The 21,714-nt window shown below is 37.9% G+C and overlaps 1 protein-coding gene across 10 annotated transcripts in view; it reads right to left on the bottom strand.

The window, feature by feature from the left end:
• The window catches only part of SCAPER (S-phase cyclin A associated protein in the ER), a 161,002-nt gene that overhangs the window by 63,728 nt on the left and 75,560 nt on the right, over positions 1–21,714 (bottom strand). For all 10 annotated transcript variants that reach the window (XM_054836962.1, XM_054836964.1, XM_054836959.1 and 7 more), the window contains 2 exons: positions 21,331–21,396; positions 12,015–12,141 (listed from right to left, as the gene is read on the bottom strand). In XM_054836962.1, coding sequence (XP_054692937.1) covers positions 12,015–12,141; positions 21,331–21,396 — 193 coding nt within the window. The remainder of the gene's footprint in view (positions 1–12,014; positions 12,142–21,330; positions 21,397–21,714) is intronic.

The raw sequence follows: 21,714 nt of genomic DNA, 5'->3' as shown, positions 1-21,714 counted from the left end.
AGCAACTAATTAGTAAAACATAGTCGAAATCTATCTTTAAAATTTTCTTCTTTCCTTTTATCCAGTGTTTGAAGATTCTATCTAAAATGCCAGGGGCTAAGAAATGCAGTTCAAAGCTGCCTTAGAAAAACAAACCAGACAACTGAATCCTGGGCTGGCTCCTTTTTTTTTTTTTTTCCTTCCCCCTCCCTCCCCCCATTAAATAAATACATATATTCTACACGCACATACAAAATCATAGATATGTTTGCGACTGTAGAAAACCTACACTCTGTGATTAGTCCTCCAGACATAAACATTTACAGTGAAAAACACTGTAGAGTATACCAAAATGATATTTTCAATTAAAATAGACAATTTTGTTCCCTGTAATACTTTTGTCTAGTGAAGTCCGTATTGTAATAACACCCCTTTCCATCTGAAAATCTCAAAGTGGTTCTTAAACATGAGTAACTTGACCCACAACAGAATTTCAAGCACTGAGTATCAATGGGAAACTACTTTAGGATTAAAACATGAGCCACAATTGGCTTAGTATCATTTGCATACCATTGCGGGGAGGCAGTCATTCACATAAAGGACACATCTATCACATATTTATCGACTCCTTCCTCATGCACTGCTTGCGTGTTAAGCCACCCGAGCTCTTTACATAATGCTATGCAAGGCCATGGGAAGGAGGGCTTGCAAAATGCAGCTTTGCACCTTATCCCGCAAAGCAAAGTGCAAATTCAACCTTAAAGCTGATTCAGAAGCCTTAAAGATAAGGCAGCTCCTCTGATTTCTGTGTTTACATCCCATACAGACTAATCTCCGTGGCTTCATCTAGGAGAGGATGCTTACCTAGCATCTCCCCAGATGCTGAGATGGTAGGTAGATAAATGGGCCTTATCTTGCAGGAGGTGGTTCACTCCCTGCATGATGTCCAGTACTTGCACACTCCCGTGTAGAGCTCAGCCTCTAGCATCCAAGCCATAGGATAACACTGGGTTTTTTCGCTTTAATAGCTAAGGTGTACTAACTGCAACTTCACATGTATTTAGTACAAAGGAAGACAAGTATCTAAGTACAACAAAAAGAAAGGATGAAAAAGAAAGCGGTTGATACATCACTCAAATGCAACAATAAAAATAAGGCTTACCTTATAAATGAAAAATAAAAACAAAAGAAGCAGCATTTACTATTCTACTCTCTGAAAATACATTATTGACAAGTGATTTAAAATTGGTCCAGGCCTAGGGACAATACCACCACTAAGAAATTGATTCTTAAGCCTGTCCTGCAAACACTAAATGCCACGTGCTCATAAATTTAACTTCCGTCCATGCACACTATATACTTTTTTTATTCTTCTGTTACCAACTTCTGCCCATACTGTAAGATAAACCATATTGGACAGAGCTCCTTACTGAATTACTGTACTGTAAGATGAACCTTATTCAAACGATCTCCTTCCACGATCAATAGTAAAATCACAGAGAGGCACTCTATTAACACTTCTGTTGACAAGGACAGGACCCTCACAATCCTCTTTGTGAAGTTTCAAGAGTCAGTGAGAGCCATAAAGGAAAGACAGGTAAAGGTAAACTAGTGAATGCCATGTTATCTGTTTAGCTGCTGTCACTCATGCTAAGTAGCATAATGGGAAACAGACAATATTGCTTGGAAAAATAAGTATTGCCCTTATAGACGTTGTGAAAGACAGCACTGAGCATTGCAGCACTTGTGCTTATTAAAAATAAATGTTTAGTCTATTTATAAATAACAGGGCATCTAGAAAGTACATCAATTAAAGGAAGAAAGCAAGGATAAAGGTTTAATACCAGGAACAACTGCTCCTACATCTCCATAGATGGCTCCATTAGCTAAGGCCAATCCGACTTTTTCTGAATAATCTCATAAATAGAAGTTCCCAAACAAGTATATAAAAAGCACAATTATGTGATCTTGTCCTGTTCTCTCTCAGTAGTTTATTGGACAAAAAATTGTCCAGTGAGTAGGAAAGTTACAGCAACACTGAATCTTAAATCCCTATGGCTGACATTCCACTATCGAAAGCTTTCAGCCACTAGAAAGCAGCCCTGATTTCAGCCCAACTTGAACTATGAAAACCAGTGCAGTCAAGCAAAACTAAAGATATTAAAATTATGTGGGAGAAGACATATAGAGAGGGAGCGATGGTTGTTTAAAGACCTGTACCGCAGCCAAGAGCACTTGAATTCTGAACACAGCTTTCACACAAATTGCTTTGGGTACTCTCTTGTAACCTCATGGACTATTTGCCCGTTGTCTCATCTCAGGACAGCAACAAGGGACTGCAGGGCAGATTAATAATGTGGGTTTGTGAAGTACTGCAAACGTGAGAACAAAGAGAGACATATATAGGTGATATGTTCTCAAGCCAGAAGTGATGAGATGCAGAAATTTAAAAATCATTTCAAGAAAATATGTGTATAGATATACCATCAGACTAAATGAAATCAAAACTTTTCCTTAGAAACAATAATAATCATTACTTTATCATCATCTCTACACTGACATCTGCTCATTAGCAGAAATGTGTCTGCGTAAGGCATTTTCTCTTCACTGAGAAATCAGTGCCTGTACTTTAATGATGTTAAAACCTATCTCTTGCCTTGTAAATGCTTAGTAATGAAACTTTGCATACCTTGGAATCTATCTGTATCCATTATATCCATTCTGATAGGACATATTAGTTCTAAACTGACATAGAAGGACAAAAAGCCTGATCTGACAGCAAAAGGCCACAAATAGTACAGTGTAAGCAACATTTAATCGCATCCCACAGAACCAGAAATCAACACATCAGTTTTCAACTACACCCATTGTGCACAGTAAATTAACCTCCAAATAATCTGGGAATAAGTACACTGCAGAGCTTATCTGTGAACTGAACTTGCCTTTTAATACCATTTCCAGCAAACAAGTTAAAAAATAGTCTGTGGCTGACCTCTAGTAACAAGTTCCTATTTATACGTTAATCTTGAGAAAAAGGTTAATCCACAGATTATAGAAACTCTGAGCAAACGAATTATTGATGATAGAAAGCTGCCTCGTCCAACCTGCAACACACAACACACATCTGACCTATTGACTTCTTCCTGGCAGTGACAGGGAAAGGCTGCTTGGGCAGAAAATGCTCCTCTACGTTCGCACATAGCCTGGTCTCTGAACTCTCAGCCGCTGTGCTATTACTACCAGGACCACTGCCGTAGCTGCTCAGATCAAGTGATGCTTCTACTACTGGTAGTGGTTTGGACCATAAGCAATTAAGATGGTACATACAGTACAAATATCCCACGCTCCAGGCTTTGAACACTGCTGAAGTGTCTTCAAACCACGTTTTAGTGGCACTGTGCATCGCTGGCACTCAGGGCTGAATATGTAAACATTAAAAATCCCTGATGTCCCAGGTAAAGGGTTTAAAGAAATAAATTATTTTTGAGGAGGGTTACTTACATCTCAGATTTTACATCAATTCTGTCTGCTTCATCAGGTCCCAAGTTCACACTCTGAACTCGGGTTCTGTACTTTCCTGAGAACAGCTTAAGACTCAATTAACACTTGCACCACAGGAAGCATACAGAATTCCCTACGTTACCTTCTGCATGAGCAAATTAGATTTTTGGTGGTAAAACACGGAGTTCCAAGAGCCTGAATTCTAGTTTTAGCTGGTAAACCAGAGTTATTTTTAAGTTTTTCAATTCAACACACTTCGTAAAGTTTGGATTTTGACTTTAACTAATGTTTAAAACTGTTATAATTCAGCTTTACATTTGATTAATGACTTTCCTTCATGTGACTTCACTGTAGCTCTGGAACTGCTACTGCAGTAGTATTCAAAGTTGAAAAATTAATGGATGGATGGGTTAAAAAATTAATCCATTCTTTGTATAGAAATACATCATATGTTTAGCTAAAATGAACCTGAAAGTTATAACTTCTGATTATCTATAAAAAAATTAAGAGTAGCAATTACTTTTATAAAGAACAAAAACCATAAAGATGAAAGCACAGTTAAGATAGTGTTTGTTTTATTTTTTAAACGATTTGGCCACAAAATGCCCACTGTCCAATAAAAAAAGAAGGCTTTTTGGTGTAAACCAGCGCACTATGTACCCAAGTCTCCATGTGGCTAAAAGCCAAAAGACACACATCACACATGTAAGAGAAAGGCAGTAGGTTACAACACAACAGTAGCAATGACTCCACAGGGTCCCACCGCACCGTTGCACGGGTGGAGGTGAAAAAGGCGCAGGACTAACACGAGGCTTGTTTTTCATCCACAGCCATGAACTGGCCTTGCCAGCTGTTGGCAGAGGTCAGCCCTGCTCCTGGTCCCACCACACTCCTGCCAGCTGAACTGCTGCTCAAGAGCTATGGAGAACACTCTGCATGATTACACACTGAAGTCTTGACGGGATATATATACACTGATTACCTACGTAAATATCCCAACGCACCAAAACCAGGAGACATACTGCTTTAAGAAGCTCAGCACGAAAAAAAGCGGTGTAATTTCTAAGCACATCAGCACGTGAAGTGCCACAGAATCGGCGGAACCTGATATAAGAAAGATGAAGGCATGCTACAATACAATTACTCAAATTGAACAAAACTGGGGTCTGTTTCTCCAATACAAAACTGAACAGTATTTTAAAGCCTGTTTGGAGCATAGCCATAACTAAACACAGAACTTTGAGACCTAACATGCAAATTAATTTAGCAGGTAATACCTTTGGCCTTAGAAGTCATATAAGTATTAACCAAATTAAAATCTTAGGTAGGCATTTTTCTTCCAAAAAGAAAATGTGACTTCTAAATAGATTTATTACTTCTAAGGATTAAAAGGACATGCTGTTGTTTCTGCCACTAGTGTCCTCTAGTGGAGAAATGGGAGATTTTAAGTAAACAAGAAAACAGAAGTGGGCTGCATCACAGAAATCACCCTGGCAAGGAAAATACAAACACCTCTCAATCACAAATGTGCCCATAAAAGTTTGGCATCTTGATCAAGCTTTTTACTGCTCTAATAATGCTTAAACAGAAATGTTAAATAACTTTTTAAAGCTTCAGTCAGAGAAATGAATCAGTTGTGAGGCTATTTAAAATAATTGGTTGTGTTAAATAATGTACATCTAATGTGCCCATGTGTGTATGCATGTATATACATGAGATCACGAAATACCGATAATATGGTTGTAATTTGGGTAAAGCCACTAGTCCAGGACTTAGGTAAATTCACTAAAATGGTAATTTTCACCCTTTTTCATATATAATTCCCTATGATGTTTCTTCCGATTCAGTAAGAGGGTGACATATAAGCTGACACCTCCTGTGATGTCTCCAGCCCTCAATGAATCCATGTGTCAGACTTCATGCTGGGTTTCTTCTCGAGGTGTAGATATCCATAATGCTTAACTAGTGACTGTAGCTTGCCTACAGAAATGCTCTGCTACTGAAAGGAGGAATCCATTTGATTCACAACTCCCAAACTCATCTATTATTCTTGTCCTCTCTCCATCTCTTCCTTTTCATACATAAAAGCCAAAGTAATTTTGTGTAGGGAAAAAAAAAATCATCACCCTTTTTTTTAGATCCATAGATTTTTGCTACCTCCTTGTTCTCAGCTGACTCTGCAATGCTCCAAACACAAGAATTACTAATTTTGAAAAGATTACCAAATCATTGCTCTGCCTTGCTACCACTCCAGCTTTCTTCAGAGATAGTGATCAACTTTGCCTCTAAGGAGTCCAGCTGATGAACAGAAGTTAAACTTGGATCAATCGCTTTTATCCAAAATTCAGGTGTAAAATTTGCTGCTTCTAATTCACACTTGACAGTTTTCTTCAATTATGAAATAGAAGCCACAAGCCTCAAGCTATGGCCTGTGTGCTTTAAAGCTATTCTGATTTTTCCAGTGACATCATCTAGCATAAAATATACTACCTATTCATGTCACTCTTGCTTAGGTTACAAATTCAAGATTCCTTCAAGAGTTTGATATCAAATTACAGTATTTTGTCTAATTCTCATTCAATACAACAAAAATTATGCAGAGCAATACTGCCATATCCAGTTCAAATATAATCAACAGCAAGTCAGGGAAAGCTTAAAGATACGTCATTGCCTTTCAGCTGGTCCAGAATTCTAATCTTCTGAAAAATAAAGTCCATTAAATTTAGGGTCTTTCAATCCTCTCTTTGATGGCCTCACTACTCTGCTACACTAGAAATAGGCAGCTACCTAGGTGCTCGAGCCAGCTTCACAAATTTTTGCAGCACCAGAACCATATGCATAAGAGTTTAGGAATCACAAATCCCACTGTATTCTTAAATATACTTAAATAAGTAACAACACTGAGTATTTATAGCAGGGTATTTGCTTCTAAAATCTATTTTGGCTGTATATACATGTCATATATATATTTATATACACATACACACACAGGGCAATTTTAAATCTCCATAGAGACTTTTGAAGAAATTTATCATGAACGGTACAAAAGCTTACACACGTTCCATTTAACATGGCATTTATTCCATACCTTAGTTCTTCAGCAGTTTTTAATGTCATTGTTTCGGTTTCTGATGATTCAGAGTTTGTATTACTGGAGGGAAAATTAAATTTAAAAAAAAAAAAAAATCAAGCATAGCCGGCTAGGCAATTCCATGTGCCTTCCAAAAACTGGCCTATTAATCTTCACACTGGCTATGGTCACCATACCCAATGGGCCTGACAGTTTAGAGAATAAAACATAAATACTGGGCCTGACTGCGTTGTTAAAGCCAACCATTTCTGACAGTCTTTACAATGGGATAAACACTGTCTGTCTACAGTCCCCATGTATTTGAAAGCTACGACAAACATTTTACTGAAATGTAAATAACTGACATCACGACTGCTGAAGCAGGAGGCTGAAAAATCTATCTGAAAATCACAAAACCACAAACATTGCCTGACACAAAACAAACCATTAATGGTCACCGAGAGAGCACATTTTAGAGGTTATAAGCCTAGAGATCCTTTTTTAAAAAAAAGTATTAAAACACTCCAGTCAATTAATAGCTCAGATTCACACATTTTTCAGTTAGAAAATTACACCTTTTCTAAGGAAGCATATTTTTTTTCCTCTGACATCTGTTTCCAGTAAGAATACTATTCTGAATTAGTAATAAAAATAAGTTTCTTGAAAACTTAGCCTACTGAAAAGCAGCCACTTTTAGATTTGTATGAAGAGAGCTGGTAAGTGCGTGCCACGGCCCAATTTATTAAAAGCCTCCTCTTCTATTATTCTGGTTGCATTTTACTTCTACACTTTAACAACCTAATTTGCTGAGATTTTTCAAGCACCTAGGGACACGGCTATCCTCAAAACTGTACAAAATCATAGTAATTCTTATGACCATCAGAACCAGTGAAATGCTGTTTGTTGGTGCTTTGTACCTTGTGACGGATGTGCGGGCTTCAGCTGTAATGTCTGCTGAGGCTGGGACATCTATAAAAACCCAATCCTTCCCCTGCAGCCCTCTCCTCAGGAACACCTCTGTAACATCTTCTGTCACATCACTTAGTTAAAGGAATATTATAACTCGTGTCATGATGAAGATCTTTTTCAAACTAGCGGTCCGATGAAAAACGTCATATAAAAATAATTCCAGTTAAGGAGATTAACTGCTGCACTTAGATGCCAAAAATCATGAGGTTCCCTCATGATGATATAGAACCTGTGTGTCATACTGCCAGTCAGAAGGATGGGAGATACATGTGACAGCCAGACAAGGCCTTAATGTAAGTATTCTACAAATTTAACTGAAGTGATTTAACTGCAGTGTTTGAGCTGCAGCTGAGGCAGGTGAAAAGGCTACTGCCCTCAGCTGCCACATTCCTCAGAATAACAGTGTCTGTCATCTCTGCCTAGCCCAGACCTATCAAAATCACCTAGAATACTTTAAACATTTAACAGTAGGACTTCTAAAACCTGGACCCCCAAAAAAACAACCCTAAAACCAAATTTTAAGAAGAACTTTAGGGAAGTGATGTTGTGTCTAAGGATGACCATATGAGAGGCAGTAACCTCTGACCCAGGTCAGGTTCACAGCCTTAGAAATATATGTACCTCAGTCAGTGTAATGTCTAATGTCTATGCAGTAGAAAATGGGTTTGCTTTTTTAATCAGTAAATCTCACCTCTGTACACTGAGGGAAATACATGATATCAGCACAAGCAACTTAAAACTGTACCTGTAGTCACACTAATAGGATATACAGCTTTAAATATACTGGTTTCTGAGATGTTCCCTATTACAGGACATTTCTGTATGAGTGCTCAAGTCAAACTTGACCAGTTAATCCAGGCTTCCTTCCACATCTGAAACACACTGCTGCCCTTGGTAATGGATGTGTAAAATTAGTCCCAGCAAAGAATGAATGTGTATAAAATCAAGAGAACTGTGGCAGAAAAACTACTTTAGCCCTGCAGTTTTGAACATCAGCTTTGTCCTCTTTATGAGGGTGCATGAGTTTTTCTTTTAGCATCAAAGGCCCATTCACAGGAGATCTTAAACTGAATGTTATCAGATCTTACTGAGAGCTTGAAGAGTCCCATATGACCATCTGCCAACAGCAGGCCAGGGCTTTTTGCTAACAGTTGCACGCATTTTGCTGTTGTGTCTCTCTGCGGGTGTTTGTTTTTTAAAATATACCTTTAAACAAAGTAGAGGTGAAAGTGAATACAACTTCCTTCCAGGATTTCTGCCAGAAAGGACAAAAGACTATGCACAAAACCCAAGGACTGCCTTCCAATAATCTAAAGCACACCCAAACCAGCACCCCAGCAGGACATGCTGTGGATGCATCTTGGGGACAGCATACCAGGCGTATACAACACCATCTGGATTTGTGCCTCCTGCTCGATGTTACCAGCAGAAGCAAGGATACATGATCTGAAGGATACAGATCTATTTAAAACTGGAACGACATTGCGGTTTATGACTGTACAGTACCTTTTAAGTTTATTTAATTAAAATACATGTGAACCACAGGTTGTATGCAATTAATGGCCATACTCCATGGCAGATCCTCAAAACCTGCACTTCAACTTGCTTATAAATACTTTTCTGGCACAGGGTGCAATACTTCTAGCAGTTGTAGAGCTTCATCCAAGTAAGCACCCGTGGACATATCAAGAAGTGCCCGGAGATCTAACAACCACTTGAAGCAAAGCAAAGCAACTCCTCTTTCATTTATTAGCACTGGATTCAAAGCAAAAGTTGTCAATTTTGCTGTGTTGCATGGGGAACTGGCAGCAGCCCATGAATTCTGCGTTAATGAGCAGCAGGTAAGGCGCTGCAATAAACACAGACAGGACTTAAAAAAACCACAGTGGTAAAGATGTATCTTTGCCTGAGAGACAGATTTCTCAAATCCAAGTATCTAGAGGATACGCTGATACAAAACCCTTTTAGTTTACATTAAGCAAACTCTTCTTGCTATATTTGTGAAATCACTTGGCCCCAAGTGCAGAATCTGCTTACGTCCAGCAGACCAGGAAGGCATGCAAAAGAAAAGCAAGTTTGACCACAAGAGTCACACAGGCATGCCTCATCCTAGAATGTTCTCACGTTATAAAAGAAGTTCAGAAGTGAGAAATAGTCTTATTCATTACTATGAAACACAACAGGTGAAGACTAAGTCCAGAAAGGAATGGTTAGTCTGGTTCGATTCTACCTGAAGGCAAAACCTGGTGAGACAGGGCTGCCAATCTTTCCTATGGGGCTTTTTTGTGACTTGAGTTTGCATAAAAAACACACTCCCATCCTTTAATGCTGTTTTAGCACAGTCACGGGGTTTCCAATGAACTGAGTAACCTTCCTCCTGTTGAGAAATTTCATGGTATTTATTATTTACTGTTACCAACAGCAGCTCAGCTTTTATTTCACGGTTTGTAAAACAAATCTTTCTTTCCCTACTGAGACTGTATAAATACATTTTGCAGTGTAAACTATTAACAAAAGAAAAATCCGGTGTTTCACAGTATGACTGAAAAGAGGTAATTTTGGATCAATTTTATTTTATAATACTTTTGCATGACTACTTCTGAGCCTGAAGAATTCCTAGTAACTGGCAAGGATCTATTGTAGTGAACTCTGTCCTCCCTCAGGGCAATTCTTTATTCAACCCAGGCCATTAGCAAGGGTAAATCAATGTTATCAGCTCACACACACTGACAGCTTGTGTGGTTCCCACTCCCTCATTCCTCCCCCCACATTATGGTATATTTTTATGCTCTCCAGGGAAATTCAATTAACAGTGTCAGTCTCCTCCTCTCAGTCGATGACTGACACCATCAAGATTCTTTTCACCGCCCATTGACATGTAAGATGTGTCTCCTGATTTCTTGACTCGCAAGTTAACAAGAGAATTACTATCCACTTCTATAAATGACTATGTACAATCTGTGCCATAAACACAGTGACAGCTATTGAAATCAATCTTTCTTGACCTTATTGATTAGGACACTCAGATATAATAACACTTCTCCAGTGGTAATGTTTTAGGGGTAAAAAACCCCAAATCAACAACAAAATAATGCATGCCTATTAATACTATCAAATTTATCTTTTAGTTCCCCACTGTAGACTCAACAAGCAGCAAAATGTTGCGAACAATTAATGATTAAAATTTAGCGGCAATTCATGTCTCATTTAAAAAAAAAAATCTCAGAAAACATCTACTGGATACAACACCACTTTCCAATAATTATTTAGGTAACTTTCAAAATAGACACATCTTTTTTTAGTCTTCACGCAATAACATGATTTCTATATCTTGAGATAAGTAACAAGTGAATTTTTCAATAGTTAACATAAACATTGCAAAGTCTGGAAATGTCACAACTCTTTAAAAAACATGATCAAACTCGATAAGCAGCTCCAAGTAACCAACAGAATACCTGGCCGAACCCCGGGCATCCCAGGCAGCATTCGGTATTTAAAAGCATATGCTATTAGCAATTGTGTTTCACATTGACTAAGCTGTGAAAAGCATCAAGCAGAGCTCTCATCTTCACAGGCACCAACTCTAAACCACAATGATGCAACCTCCTCCTCAGCTTTCATGAATTTGGTTTCTCTCAGAATTAATTTTCATGATTTCTTGATTACAGATACAAAAGAGAAGTATTTTCTAATGGTTAGAGAGAGAGAACAGAATACAATATTCTAGCTGAAAACTCAAATATTGTGGTCCTAATGGAGAAAAAAAAAAAGTGCTACAAGACAGAAAGCACCGTGGCAGCTGACTGACCACATGATGAAACAGTAAAAAAAGATGCAAATGCTGTGCTATCAATTAAAAAAAAAAAAAAATCCAACAATTACCATAAAACCCCACACACTCTACAAACATAGTGCTGAAAAAGTTCAAAACATAGAAATATCCCATATATATGCACATCATACCTTCATTCTCCATCAAAGACCTATCCAAAAAATACAGGCTTTCTTGTACTCCAGGAAAACTCAACAGATTTGTGCTCCTTCAAACTCAGCCACAACACCACAATACGGTGGCTGTGACAGTAAAGTTGGCTCCAATTCCTTCCTCTCTTCTCTGCTAATTGTTCTGGCCCCTTACTGTAAAAGCTGTTCGTGGGTATGCACTATAAACTAGATGATGGAAATGGCCCAGGTTAAAAACAATTCTAATGAAAATACAGTGGAAGTACAGCTTGTCATTATCCAGATGACCTAGCATCAGTCAAGCGTGGTTTAAGCACTTCTGCAAAACTGCCAATATAAAATCTGATGTCTAAATAAGAAAATCCACTGCTGCAACCACCACAGAAAAGTGTAATAGCAGACACTGCTTGTAACACAGAGGTTATATGTTCATCAATACATGTTTAAAACATTCCCAAATCCAAACTGATGACATTTTAGAGTAACATAGTTTACAGGTTAATTGTAAGTTATATAGTAACAGTCACAATACCTCTTTTTCCAGAATACGAGAGATCTCTCCTAAAGTCCTGTCCAGAGCAGAGACCTTGTTGTTCCCCAACGAACAGCTATCCTGCATTTGGAGGTGCTTTAAAAGGTCTTTTGCTAATCGCTGTAACCTTCAATAGTAAACAGAAAACAAAGAGCAGTTAAAGCTCTGTGTAAAAGTATTATCATCATCTATACTGAACAGCATGTAAAACATGCACATCAGCAAGGAGATACAGTCAGCTTAGAGTGCCTACAACAATTTCACTATCTGCTCTTTCAGGGAAATGGCATAGAAATAATGTGAACGGTACAGCCATTAAGGTGCTTCTTTATTAGCTACATGTTTGTTGTTGTTCAATAGAATGAATTTCCCATTTCTCCCTCCACAGTTTGTTCTGCTAGCTTTTGCCATCTTCATTTTCAATGTGGTTTCACCCTGCTTTTTCTCTTCCATCACGCAATCCTTTCTGCCCACTTACCTGAGTAGTTCACTCTTGGGATGAGTAAGGGAAATAGAACAGCAGACTACTTGGCTAATTTCTTACAGGCATCATAAAAAAAATGGCTCTTTAGGGTTATTTGAATAAATGAAAACCAGTGACTTTGCAGACTACCTCAGAAAGGGCATTTTATTAATGAGGGTCAGTAATGAAGCCAAAATGCAGAGGTGGGAGAGATGCAGACGCACGTGGGTTAGGATTCATTTCAATTTTGCACATTTACATCTGGGCTATTCACCTCCCGCTAGGCAGCGGGGAGAAATATGCAGTTCCAAGGCACCATTCATCTCATCCTAAGGTCTAAAATAAAACCTGTAGATGCCTTAAGGCAGGTGATACAAACGCTAAACTGGAGACTGAGAGAAGTAGGGAGGAAGCATCATCCAGTACTTGCCATGTATTTGTCAACTGTTGCCTTAGTATCTGCTACTGGCTGTTCTTAATGACGGGCTCAGCGTTTGGTGGGCCTTTGGTTTGATCTAGTGAGCAATTTGTACTGAAAGTGCGACGAAGCTAGTAACCGAGTCGGATGACTGGGAGAAATACTGTTGTGACTAGAAGCAAACATAGCTCTATAGGAAGGAAAAGAGGGGAAGGGTATCAATGCTTACCATAAAATGGGAGATCATCAGTGTGAAAGGGCCAGAAAGCATTCACAAAGTGACACAGAGTAATGGCAAAGAGAAAAATAACATTAACTAGTCTCTGAGAGGTGAGAAAGGAGATGGTATGGCTGGGGAATGTACCAGAATAGTCATGTTTATTTAAAAAATAAATAATCAGAATATTCATTTCGGGTAAAAACAGTTTCCACTTAATAGGAAACAGGTACTCTGTACCTTTTCTTTGAAAAAATTAAGAGCTTTGTTAAAAGCTTTCAAGAGACTCTGAAAATACATGTATGTTTTTAAAGTACAAACAAAAATGATTTGCAGAATTTTGAGTCTTGGACTTCTTATAACCTGGTCAGCTGAACCCACTAATATTCAGCCAGGATTTTTCTATGACAAGAAAAATAAAGGCAGATTACGTCCTGATGAGATCTTCTGCACTGCTATTTCCTCTGCGGACAATGAGGTTGGAGAAAACCTCTGTCTAACTCAGTAAGCCACGGGCTAAAATGGGAAAGAAAATTAAAAGCCAAAACACAAGTAACTGCAGGACTTGGACAGTAAATTAGATGACCACTAACTCTGCTAAGCCTAAGGAATGAATAGAAGCACCAAAGAAAAGTCCAATTGCTGCCATCCAGGAAGATGATCTAGAAGCAGAGTATTTCAGGTTTTCGCATAGAATGGGATTTAGAATGGCTACTGCCTTGGCAATATCCTAGCGCGCTAAGCAAAAATAAAGACTTTCTCTCTTCGGAACGTGTACCCAAATTCCACGATTAAAGCATACACAAAGCACTGAAAAAACCCCACCGCACTATATTGTAACTTCATCTGACAGAAGACAGCAAGACAGGTTTCCATTTGCTTCATTTAACATCAGAGGAATGGAATTCAACCAGGATTAACCACAGAGGCTCAGGAAAGGGACTTTCCTAATCTACATCAGGCATCAGCATACAAAATGCGTAATGTTCATCAAAACACTCCTCACAAGGACTCAAATAGAAAATAAGCATATTACATTGTTACTTTTGTTGACAAACTCCTTTTCTTTCTCTTCAGTCTATAAAGATGCTACATAAGTTAATATCATGTTCAGTTTCTGTCCTCAGTTTAAAAAAATAAAATAAAATAAAATAAAATGCTGTACAACACGTTAACTCTCAAGGAAAAGCTTCCAGCTTTCCATTTCTTCTAAAAGTCTTCTGGGACAATTTTACCAAAATTCAAACTTTCTAAGTGTGTGTTCGGCATCATACAGTAAGAAACGTGAAGAATAAATTTTCAGGTCTGCCACATAAAAGAATTACCTCTTACATCCTCATATCCTACTGTATGTTGGTTGTCTGCCAAAAAAAAGGTAACGTATGCTATGTGATCACATGGGGAAGAGAAGGGAAATAAAACCTCTCTCTTCCCACTGAGTGAACCTTGGAGAAATTGTTTTAATTTAATATCCTTTACACTGACTTCTTGGCAATGTCAGAGAAATAAGAATAATTTTAGGACTGTTTCAAAGGACTAGAAAGCTATGCAAGATGACTTGTGCTTGAATATAGAATTTATCATTGCTATGAGCGGATTCAGAAAGAGAGAACTCTTTGTACATACTGTACTCCTTGTACACTCTTCGCATGCACTGTAGATTAATGGAGCATGGTATCCACACCTGATCCAGTGACTACGTGGAAATACTGTTGAGTCCAAATACAAACATTTCAAGAAAATTATTTAATTTTCTTTCTGTCCCCCAACCTGCATTCCTCCAACGCTTATGATGCCATACAGAGAATGATAAATAACTGAAAATTTACTAGGCTAAATAAAAGGGAAATTTAAAGCTAATGTCTTTTTATCTAAAGTTATTTAGATCTCACTAATTAAGATTTTAGTATTGCCCACAAACAGATAATTTAGAATGCAGAAGAAATATCATAAAGCACATAAGGCACTGATTGGTCTTAGAACGTTACCATAACATAAACTTTAATAAACAGTATCTTCAGCAAAAAGGTTATCTGATCTTTTTGCACTGCAAATGGGAAAATGAGGGATATGCATATTAAAGGTTTATACAGCAAATATATAAACGAAATTAAAACAAAGTAATGTATGAATTAAGGGTTTCTTTTTAGCATGGGCTAAGTATTTGTAGCAGGTTTAATGTATTTTATAAACTAAAGAAAGAGATCTCTGTCAATATTTATAGGCCACATTTCATCTCTAGAAAAAAAGCCTTGAAATAGTAACATCAATGTATTTCAGCACCTCCACATTTAAATCCATGATTTCTTGGCTGTACACTGAACATATGCAAGGAAGGATTAGTAGGACTGGGCAGAGAGCTGGATTCTGTGCAGTTCCTGTACGGAAGGAGCGGTTACTCGCCTGTACGTTCCTGCCCAGGGCGGCCAGATGCCAGCCGGACACACAGCCCCAATTCTTCCTGATGCAGCCTGTGCCTGGAGAGAACTGAGAAAGTCTGTGGCAGTTCCTGCCCGGCCCGAAACAGGGAGTTATGCTGTATCCTCCTCGAGCAATGTATAGCCCTGCACTGTTCTGCACTGCCTGCAGTTTGACCCCCCGCAGTAAAATTTATATACATGGTGACACATGTGCCATACTCCAATCGCTCTAGGTGTGCACTGGAAAACACCGTTCCACATCTTGACATAGTCCCAAATGCTGCTAGGCACGACACATGGAAATCTGCAGCTTCACACACCTTATTTTTTGAAATGGCAGCTGAGAAATTCCTATTAAGATTATTTTCTTTATTTGAAAACCTATAAGAATGCTCTAGCAATTCTCTGAAGAAGAAATCTATGTCTACCCAATCATAAAGCAGGTATTTATCTTTTTTTAAAGTTTAATTGAATTTTATTTATACTTCAGCTCTTCTATGGTTCACCCAGAAATTTTGCAGAAATACTTCCAGCTTCAGAGATTATCTGATTATTTTTTTTCTCCAGTAATCAGTATTTTCGTATAATATCTTTTAACTGGCCTAGCTGGACCCTAGCCTACTACACCAAGAAAACCTACAAGGTAAGTTTATCTTATGAATGCACTGATATGCCATAAGGAAAATAAACAAGAACTGTATTGCTAAAGACATTTAGCTTTGGGCCTCTGCAAGAACAAACTTCATGCTATATTCCCATTTTTTCTCCAGCCCATTCTTACAGGAAATAATTTTTCATTTCCTAATTCTCCTATTTTTGTGCTGCAGTCGTTTCTCAGGATAATGGTGGTTCCCATTTCCATGCTATCTGAAGTGTCCCTTTACATAGTTCAAAAAAGTGTAAATAAATTTAAAAAAAAAAAGGTAGAAAAAAACCAATTCCTTCTTGCATAAGGAGAGACTAGCTAAAGTATTAGACTGGGGGGGTAATTTTTTTTTCCCTGCAATCCTGCTAACTCCCTTTAGGCATACGGCAATCTCTCATTACCTTACTTTCCCTGTTGTATTAAAGTATGACAATTACGCTTCGCAGATTGCTTTAACACTGAAGTATATGGCCTTTGGATTAGAAGATAATAAATAGATGGAAATAACACTGACTTTGTGAAAACATTTTCCTTCCCTTTTAAAAACGTGCTCCGATGGATGCCAGAGAATGCTGCAAAAAGAGCGAGCCATCACTGACATGCCTTTTGACAGGCTAACTTAACAGACTGGACACTAATGACATTCATATCAGTTCCCAGAGCATATGAATTAATACTACAAATCCATCAAGAGTCCACCAGCATTTATAAGATGACCGAAGAGCCAGCAATGCCCAACCAGTGAATGCACAGTGGAGACAGGCCAGGGAGCAGACTGGCTGCTCCCAGGTGAGAATGTCCACAGTCTTTTCCTTGAAAGTCCCTCTCGTCACATGAAATAGTTGAGAGCGCAAAATATCTATCAACTAAGGCAGTATCTGGAATTATTTCCCCAGCCACATTAAGGGACACTTTTTTTTTAAATAGGTAATAAAAAAAAAAAATAAAATCTGTTACCGGTATCTTCTAAAACTCTTGTTTCTGAAAAAGAACCGCTTGGAGCCGTCACAATCCCACTCAGGGATCAGATTCAGTGCTCTGAAACTGAAAAAGCTATACATACCATGTCTATCAAAGTAGGATAAACCCTGTCTGCTTATTGATATTAGTGTATTACCAACGTAAAGCTTAGAAAGCACTTGGATCAGTGCTTCCTTAGTGCAAAAGGTTTTATAAATCTGCAAACCATAAACTAACAAGAACTACTGAAACAATCTATCAGCTGCAGCAGGAAATCAGTGGTCTCATAATATTAAGGTGGCTTAATCTTAAAGGTGATCTAAAAGGGCTTTTTACCTGCCAGAGACTAATTCTGGGTTCTGTCTTTCTTCTGTACCAACTGACAGCATGACTAAGAACCAAAATCAGATAAGAAATTGCATTCCATAAATGGTTTTAGTTGTTTGCAAAGACACAATCAATTTGGGAGGAGAGAAGGGAGTAAAGCAATGTGGCATAAGCCAGGAAGCATAAGAGAAAGTTATATTTAATCATTTCATTCTAAAACACATTTGCTTCTGTTAAGCAAATAAACCTACCAGTTGCGTCACATTTTAAATGGAATTTAAAAAGAACTTTGTTATTTTAAAATTCCACAGCGCACTAAGTTAAGAAGTATTTTCTGTACATTAGTGTACTTTCACTCCAATCTGAATACCTCAAACCTTTCTTTGGAATAAAAAAAAAAAAAAAGTACTGCCATTTGTTTTGACACAAAGAACACCTTTAGCATTCTCAAGTTTTTACCCACTTCATCCTGTGATGTGACTTTTCTCAATAACTTTGTAGATCTCTTGAGAGCGTGTTGGATAGCTGTTAAGACTCCTAGTACTGGCAAGAGTTTGCTCTCTCTCAGCCAGGTACAGTAGCAGTTAATATTAGCTCATAGTAGAGTACATTGTGTTCTGGCTAAAAAGGCAATAGTCTGACTATTTTCACAGCTTCTCAACGCAATAACGTTTCGGTGGAGATCTACTACTGTTTGTATCTTTCAGCTAATTCTTACTGGTCTTGGTTAAGTAGGATTCTGTACTTAGTTCTCCTTTCAAAGGTGTTTTCCTACTAATTTTGCCTGTAATAAGAATATGTTTCTCCATGTAAACAGATACGGTCTGGGCTAAAACTCTTGCCACATGACATTTCTTGCCCTCTCATCCTTTCCCTTACATAAAAAGGAATAAAACTACCCTTCCCTATCCATTTTCCATTTTGTATCATGTATTGTGTAAAGTAAACAAATTTTAATTGAAATAAATTAGGCTTCTGGTTGACTCACAGACAGTTCTCTCTTCTTAAAAAAAAAAAATCTTGAATTTTCGTTGTTACCCCCTTGATTTCAAAGCAGATTGCAAACATTTGAGCCTTCATGGCAGGTAGGTTGTGTAATTTTGGAAATAACAGTATGATATCTGAAACTATGTTTTAAAAATTCAGATGCAAGCAACTGCTAGATCACCAGAAGATCTGTGATGAAAGTGAGCTACCCAGTGGCCAACATGCCAGGTCACATCTAAAAGGGTACAGCCCTAACACAGGCAATAAAAGAGGAGGAAAGTAAGAAAGCAGATGGAACAGAAGATTCTGCCTGAAAGCAGACTAACACGTCACTAAGTAAAGAGAAATGAAAACTGTAAATTCAGGATCAGTCAAGAGATTAAAAATAAAAAAATTGAAAAAATCTGAGTTTCTGTTGCACTGCAATTGAGACAGAACTGACCAAAGTACGTCACCGATAGTCAGAAGTCAGAAAGAAACTAAAGTGGAAGCACTACAGTTTATCAGTATTTTCAGAGTCACTCAAACACCCCACGTTTCTGACAACCAGACCCTAATTTTTTTATTTTCTGGTAGCAAAGAAAAGTGAAACACAGAAGCTACAAATCTAAAAGTCTTAATCTGCCATGAAACTAATCTTGAAAATTGAAGTGCTGATCATTAAGAAACGAAGCCAACAACAGAACCTTCTTCCCCAATGTATTTATGCAGGTGTGCCATCTGGTGGAGATCTTTCATTTTCTTATGTCAAACCTCAGTGATGGATTTTTATTATTTTAAAATACATACTGAAATTCAGCAGCAGGTTTACAAACCATTGAAAAGACTATGTGAAAGACAAGGCATACAGGCTAGTTGTACATCCAACCAAGGAAGCCTAACAGCAAAGATCTGAACATTTTAAGCAAAGTAAGTGATAAATAAATGCTGCTTTCTAGTGTATCAGCAATTTATGAATGATAGAAACAACCACAAAACATACAGGATCTGGTACAGGTTATTACCTCAGTCTGAAGACAATTATTCCCAACTTGGAAAGCAGTTGTAATTTTAGGATGAAGGTATCTGAATCCAACTGTTGAGGCACCACAGCCTCTCAACTGACCTGCCACAGACTTCATGAGCACAGCTATGAAGAAAGGCATATCATCTGCCCACTATCCTGTTTAACAACAAACTGCAAATGGATGTCTCAGGAACATTAAAAACAGGACAAGCATACACAATCCTCTTTACTAATCCATTTCTTGTCACCATTTTCAGCTTAGGAATCTCTTGGGCTGGATGTAGTTTCCTAGATCTGCGGTAATGCAGGTAAACTACTAGCACCTGTATGATTTTTCTCAGTGAGTTCCACACATCTAATTGCACACTGCATGAAGAACCGCTGCCTTTGGTTTCTTTTAAACCTGGATCCATCTTCATTCTGTGGTCCCCATCCTCATATTGGGAAGGACAGCAAACAACCGACACCCATCTTTTCCATGCTACTTATGACCTTGTAGATCTCTGTAACATATCCCCATCAAAGCTTCCTCCCATTATCACATTTTTCTCCAGAATGGGAAGTACTAGTTTAACTAAGTCCCTAATACAGAAGTTATACCAGAAATTATTACCGAATTCCTTTCCTGCCCTCTCAGAATCTTTAACAATTCTTGCAGATCCTTTCTGAGATGAAGAACCACAACTGCACTTAGTATTCAAAAGCTATAGATGACCCAGGCATTTGTACATAATGACATTCCTTCTTCTGTTTTTGCTCCTTTCTAAGTAATTTTGACAAAGGATTTCCTTTAACTGCTAAGAGCACTGAGCTGATATATTCTTGGAACTACCTAGCACTTCTGTAAGTTCAAAGCACACAGTTTGTATGTGAAGATATAATCGCGTTCTGCCTTCCCCCTCTGTTGCATAGCATTTAATGCACACTGGATTTCACCTGCCATTTTACTGCCGAGCCACTCGCTCTCTTCAAAATTATTATTCAGTGTCAGTTCTTGTCCCTACTATCCTGAATATCTTTGCAGTAGCATCAAACTGTGTCACACCTCACTGCTTGCTCTTTTTTCCCCGAGTCATCTGTGAATATGTTGAACACCATAGGACTGCAGAACTCTATGGGTAATCTCTCTATTCTGCAAGGACCAATCATATACTCCACTTCTTTTCAATTTTTTAACTGATTTCCACTTAGGCTACAGCTATATAGCTTTTGTTAAATTTTTGGTGATAGAATTTATCAAAAGCTTTTTGGAAATTCAAATATTCTGCATCGTTTGCCAACCAGTTTCAAGGGAATCAGAAAGCAAAAGCTGAGCAATTTTCAGTTGCAAACTAAGGAGGAGGAATTTGTCAGTGATAACAGGTCTTGTTTTAATCTTACCATCCAACTGTTTTCTTCTGTGCCTTATCCTAGACAATAAAAAGCTCTATTCTTTGAAAAGCTCAATGCCACATTAAGACATCTGTGCATTAAAATATCTGTGCTTTCATCATATGAACCTTTGTTTCTGACCAAACGGAGGCCAAACATAAGATTTTCAGTCCCAGAATTCCAGTGCTGAATTTTCACCATCAGTCTTGAAGTACAAAGCTGGAAACTTCTTGCTTCCAGGAAAGAAAAGGATGGGCATGTGTTCTCTTTACTATTGCATCTTACATGGTTCAAGATACACAGTGCCTTCAGAAAAACTTGCATTTATACCATCTGACCTTTTGTATTAGAAACTGATCTGTAATTCAAGATGGCAATATGCCCCATATTGAGTGGAAATCTTACCACACCTGCGCCACTGGAAATCTCAGAAGCACTTCTGCTACAGACAGGAAGAAAAAAAAAAGTGTACGTCTAAAATATATAAAGTTAAATGCTTACTTGGCTTTAAATGGGGAATCTGAGACAGCATTTTTTGCTTCCATCAAACTCTCATATTCTTTAGCCCTGGAGGAGAAAATATTCATTATTATTGACTATTGTCTAAAACGTACAGTATGTAATACCAGTGAGATCATTTTAACCTTTGGGGTTTTTCTTTTTCATAGTAACGCTCGACATTTTCTGTCAATTCTGCCCTGTCATAATCCATACTGATGCTTAACTATGGGCATTATCAATTTATGATTAATATTGCTACTTCAGAATAACATCAGTACACAAATGGTACATTTAAGTTGACTATCCAAATGGTAAAAATGGTACAAGCGACACATACGACAACTGCAGTAATCTACTACTTATTATAAAATTACCAGATTCATC

The sequence above is a fragment of the Grus americana genome, chromosome 10, assembly GCF_028858705.1.
Source record: "Grus americana isolate bGruAme1 chromosome 10, bGruAme1.mat, whole genome shotgun sequence".
NCBI classification, from domain to species: Eukaryota; Metazoa; Chordata; class Aves; order Gruiformes; family Gruidae; genus Grus; species Grus americana.
Note: the sequence above shows the minus strand (reverse complement) of the source record. Positions and strands in the feature narration are given on the sequence as shown.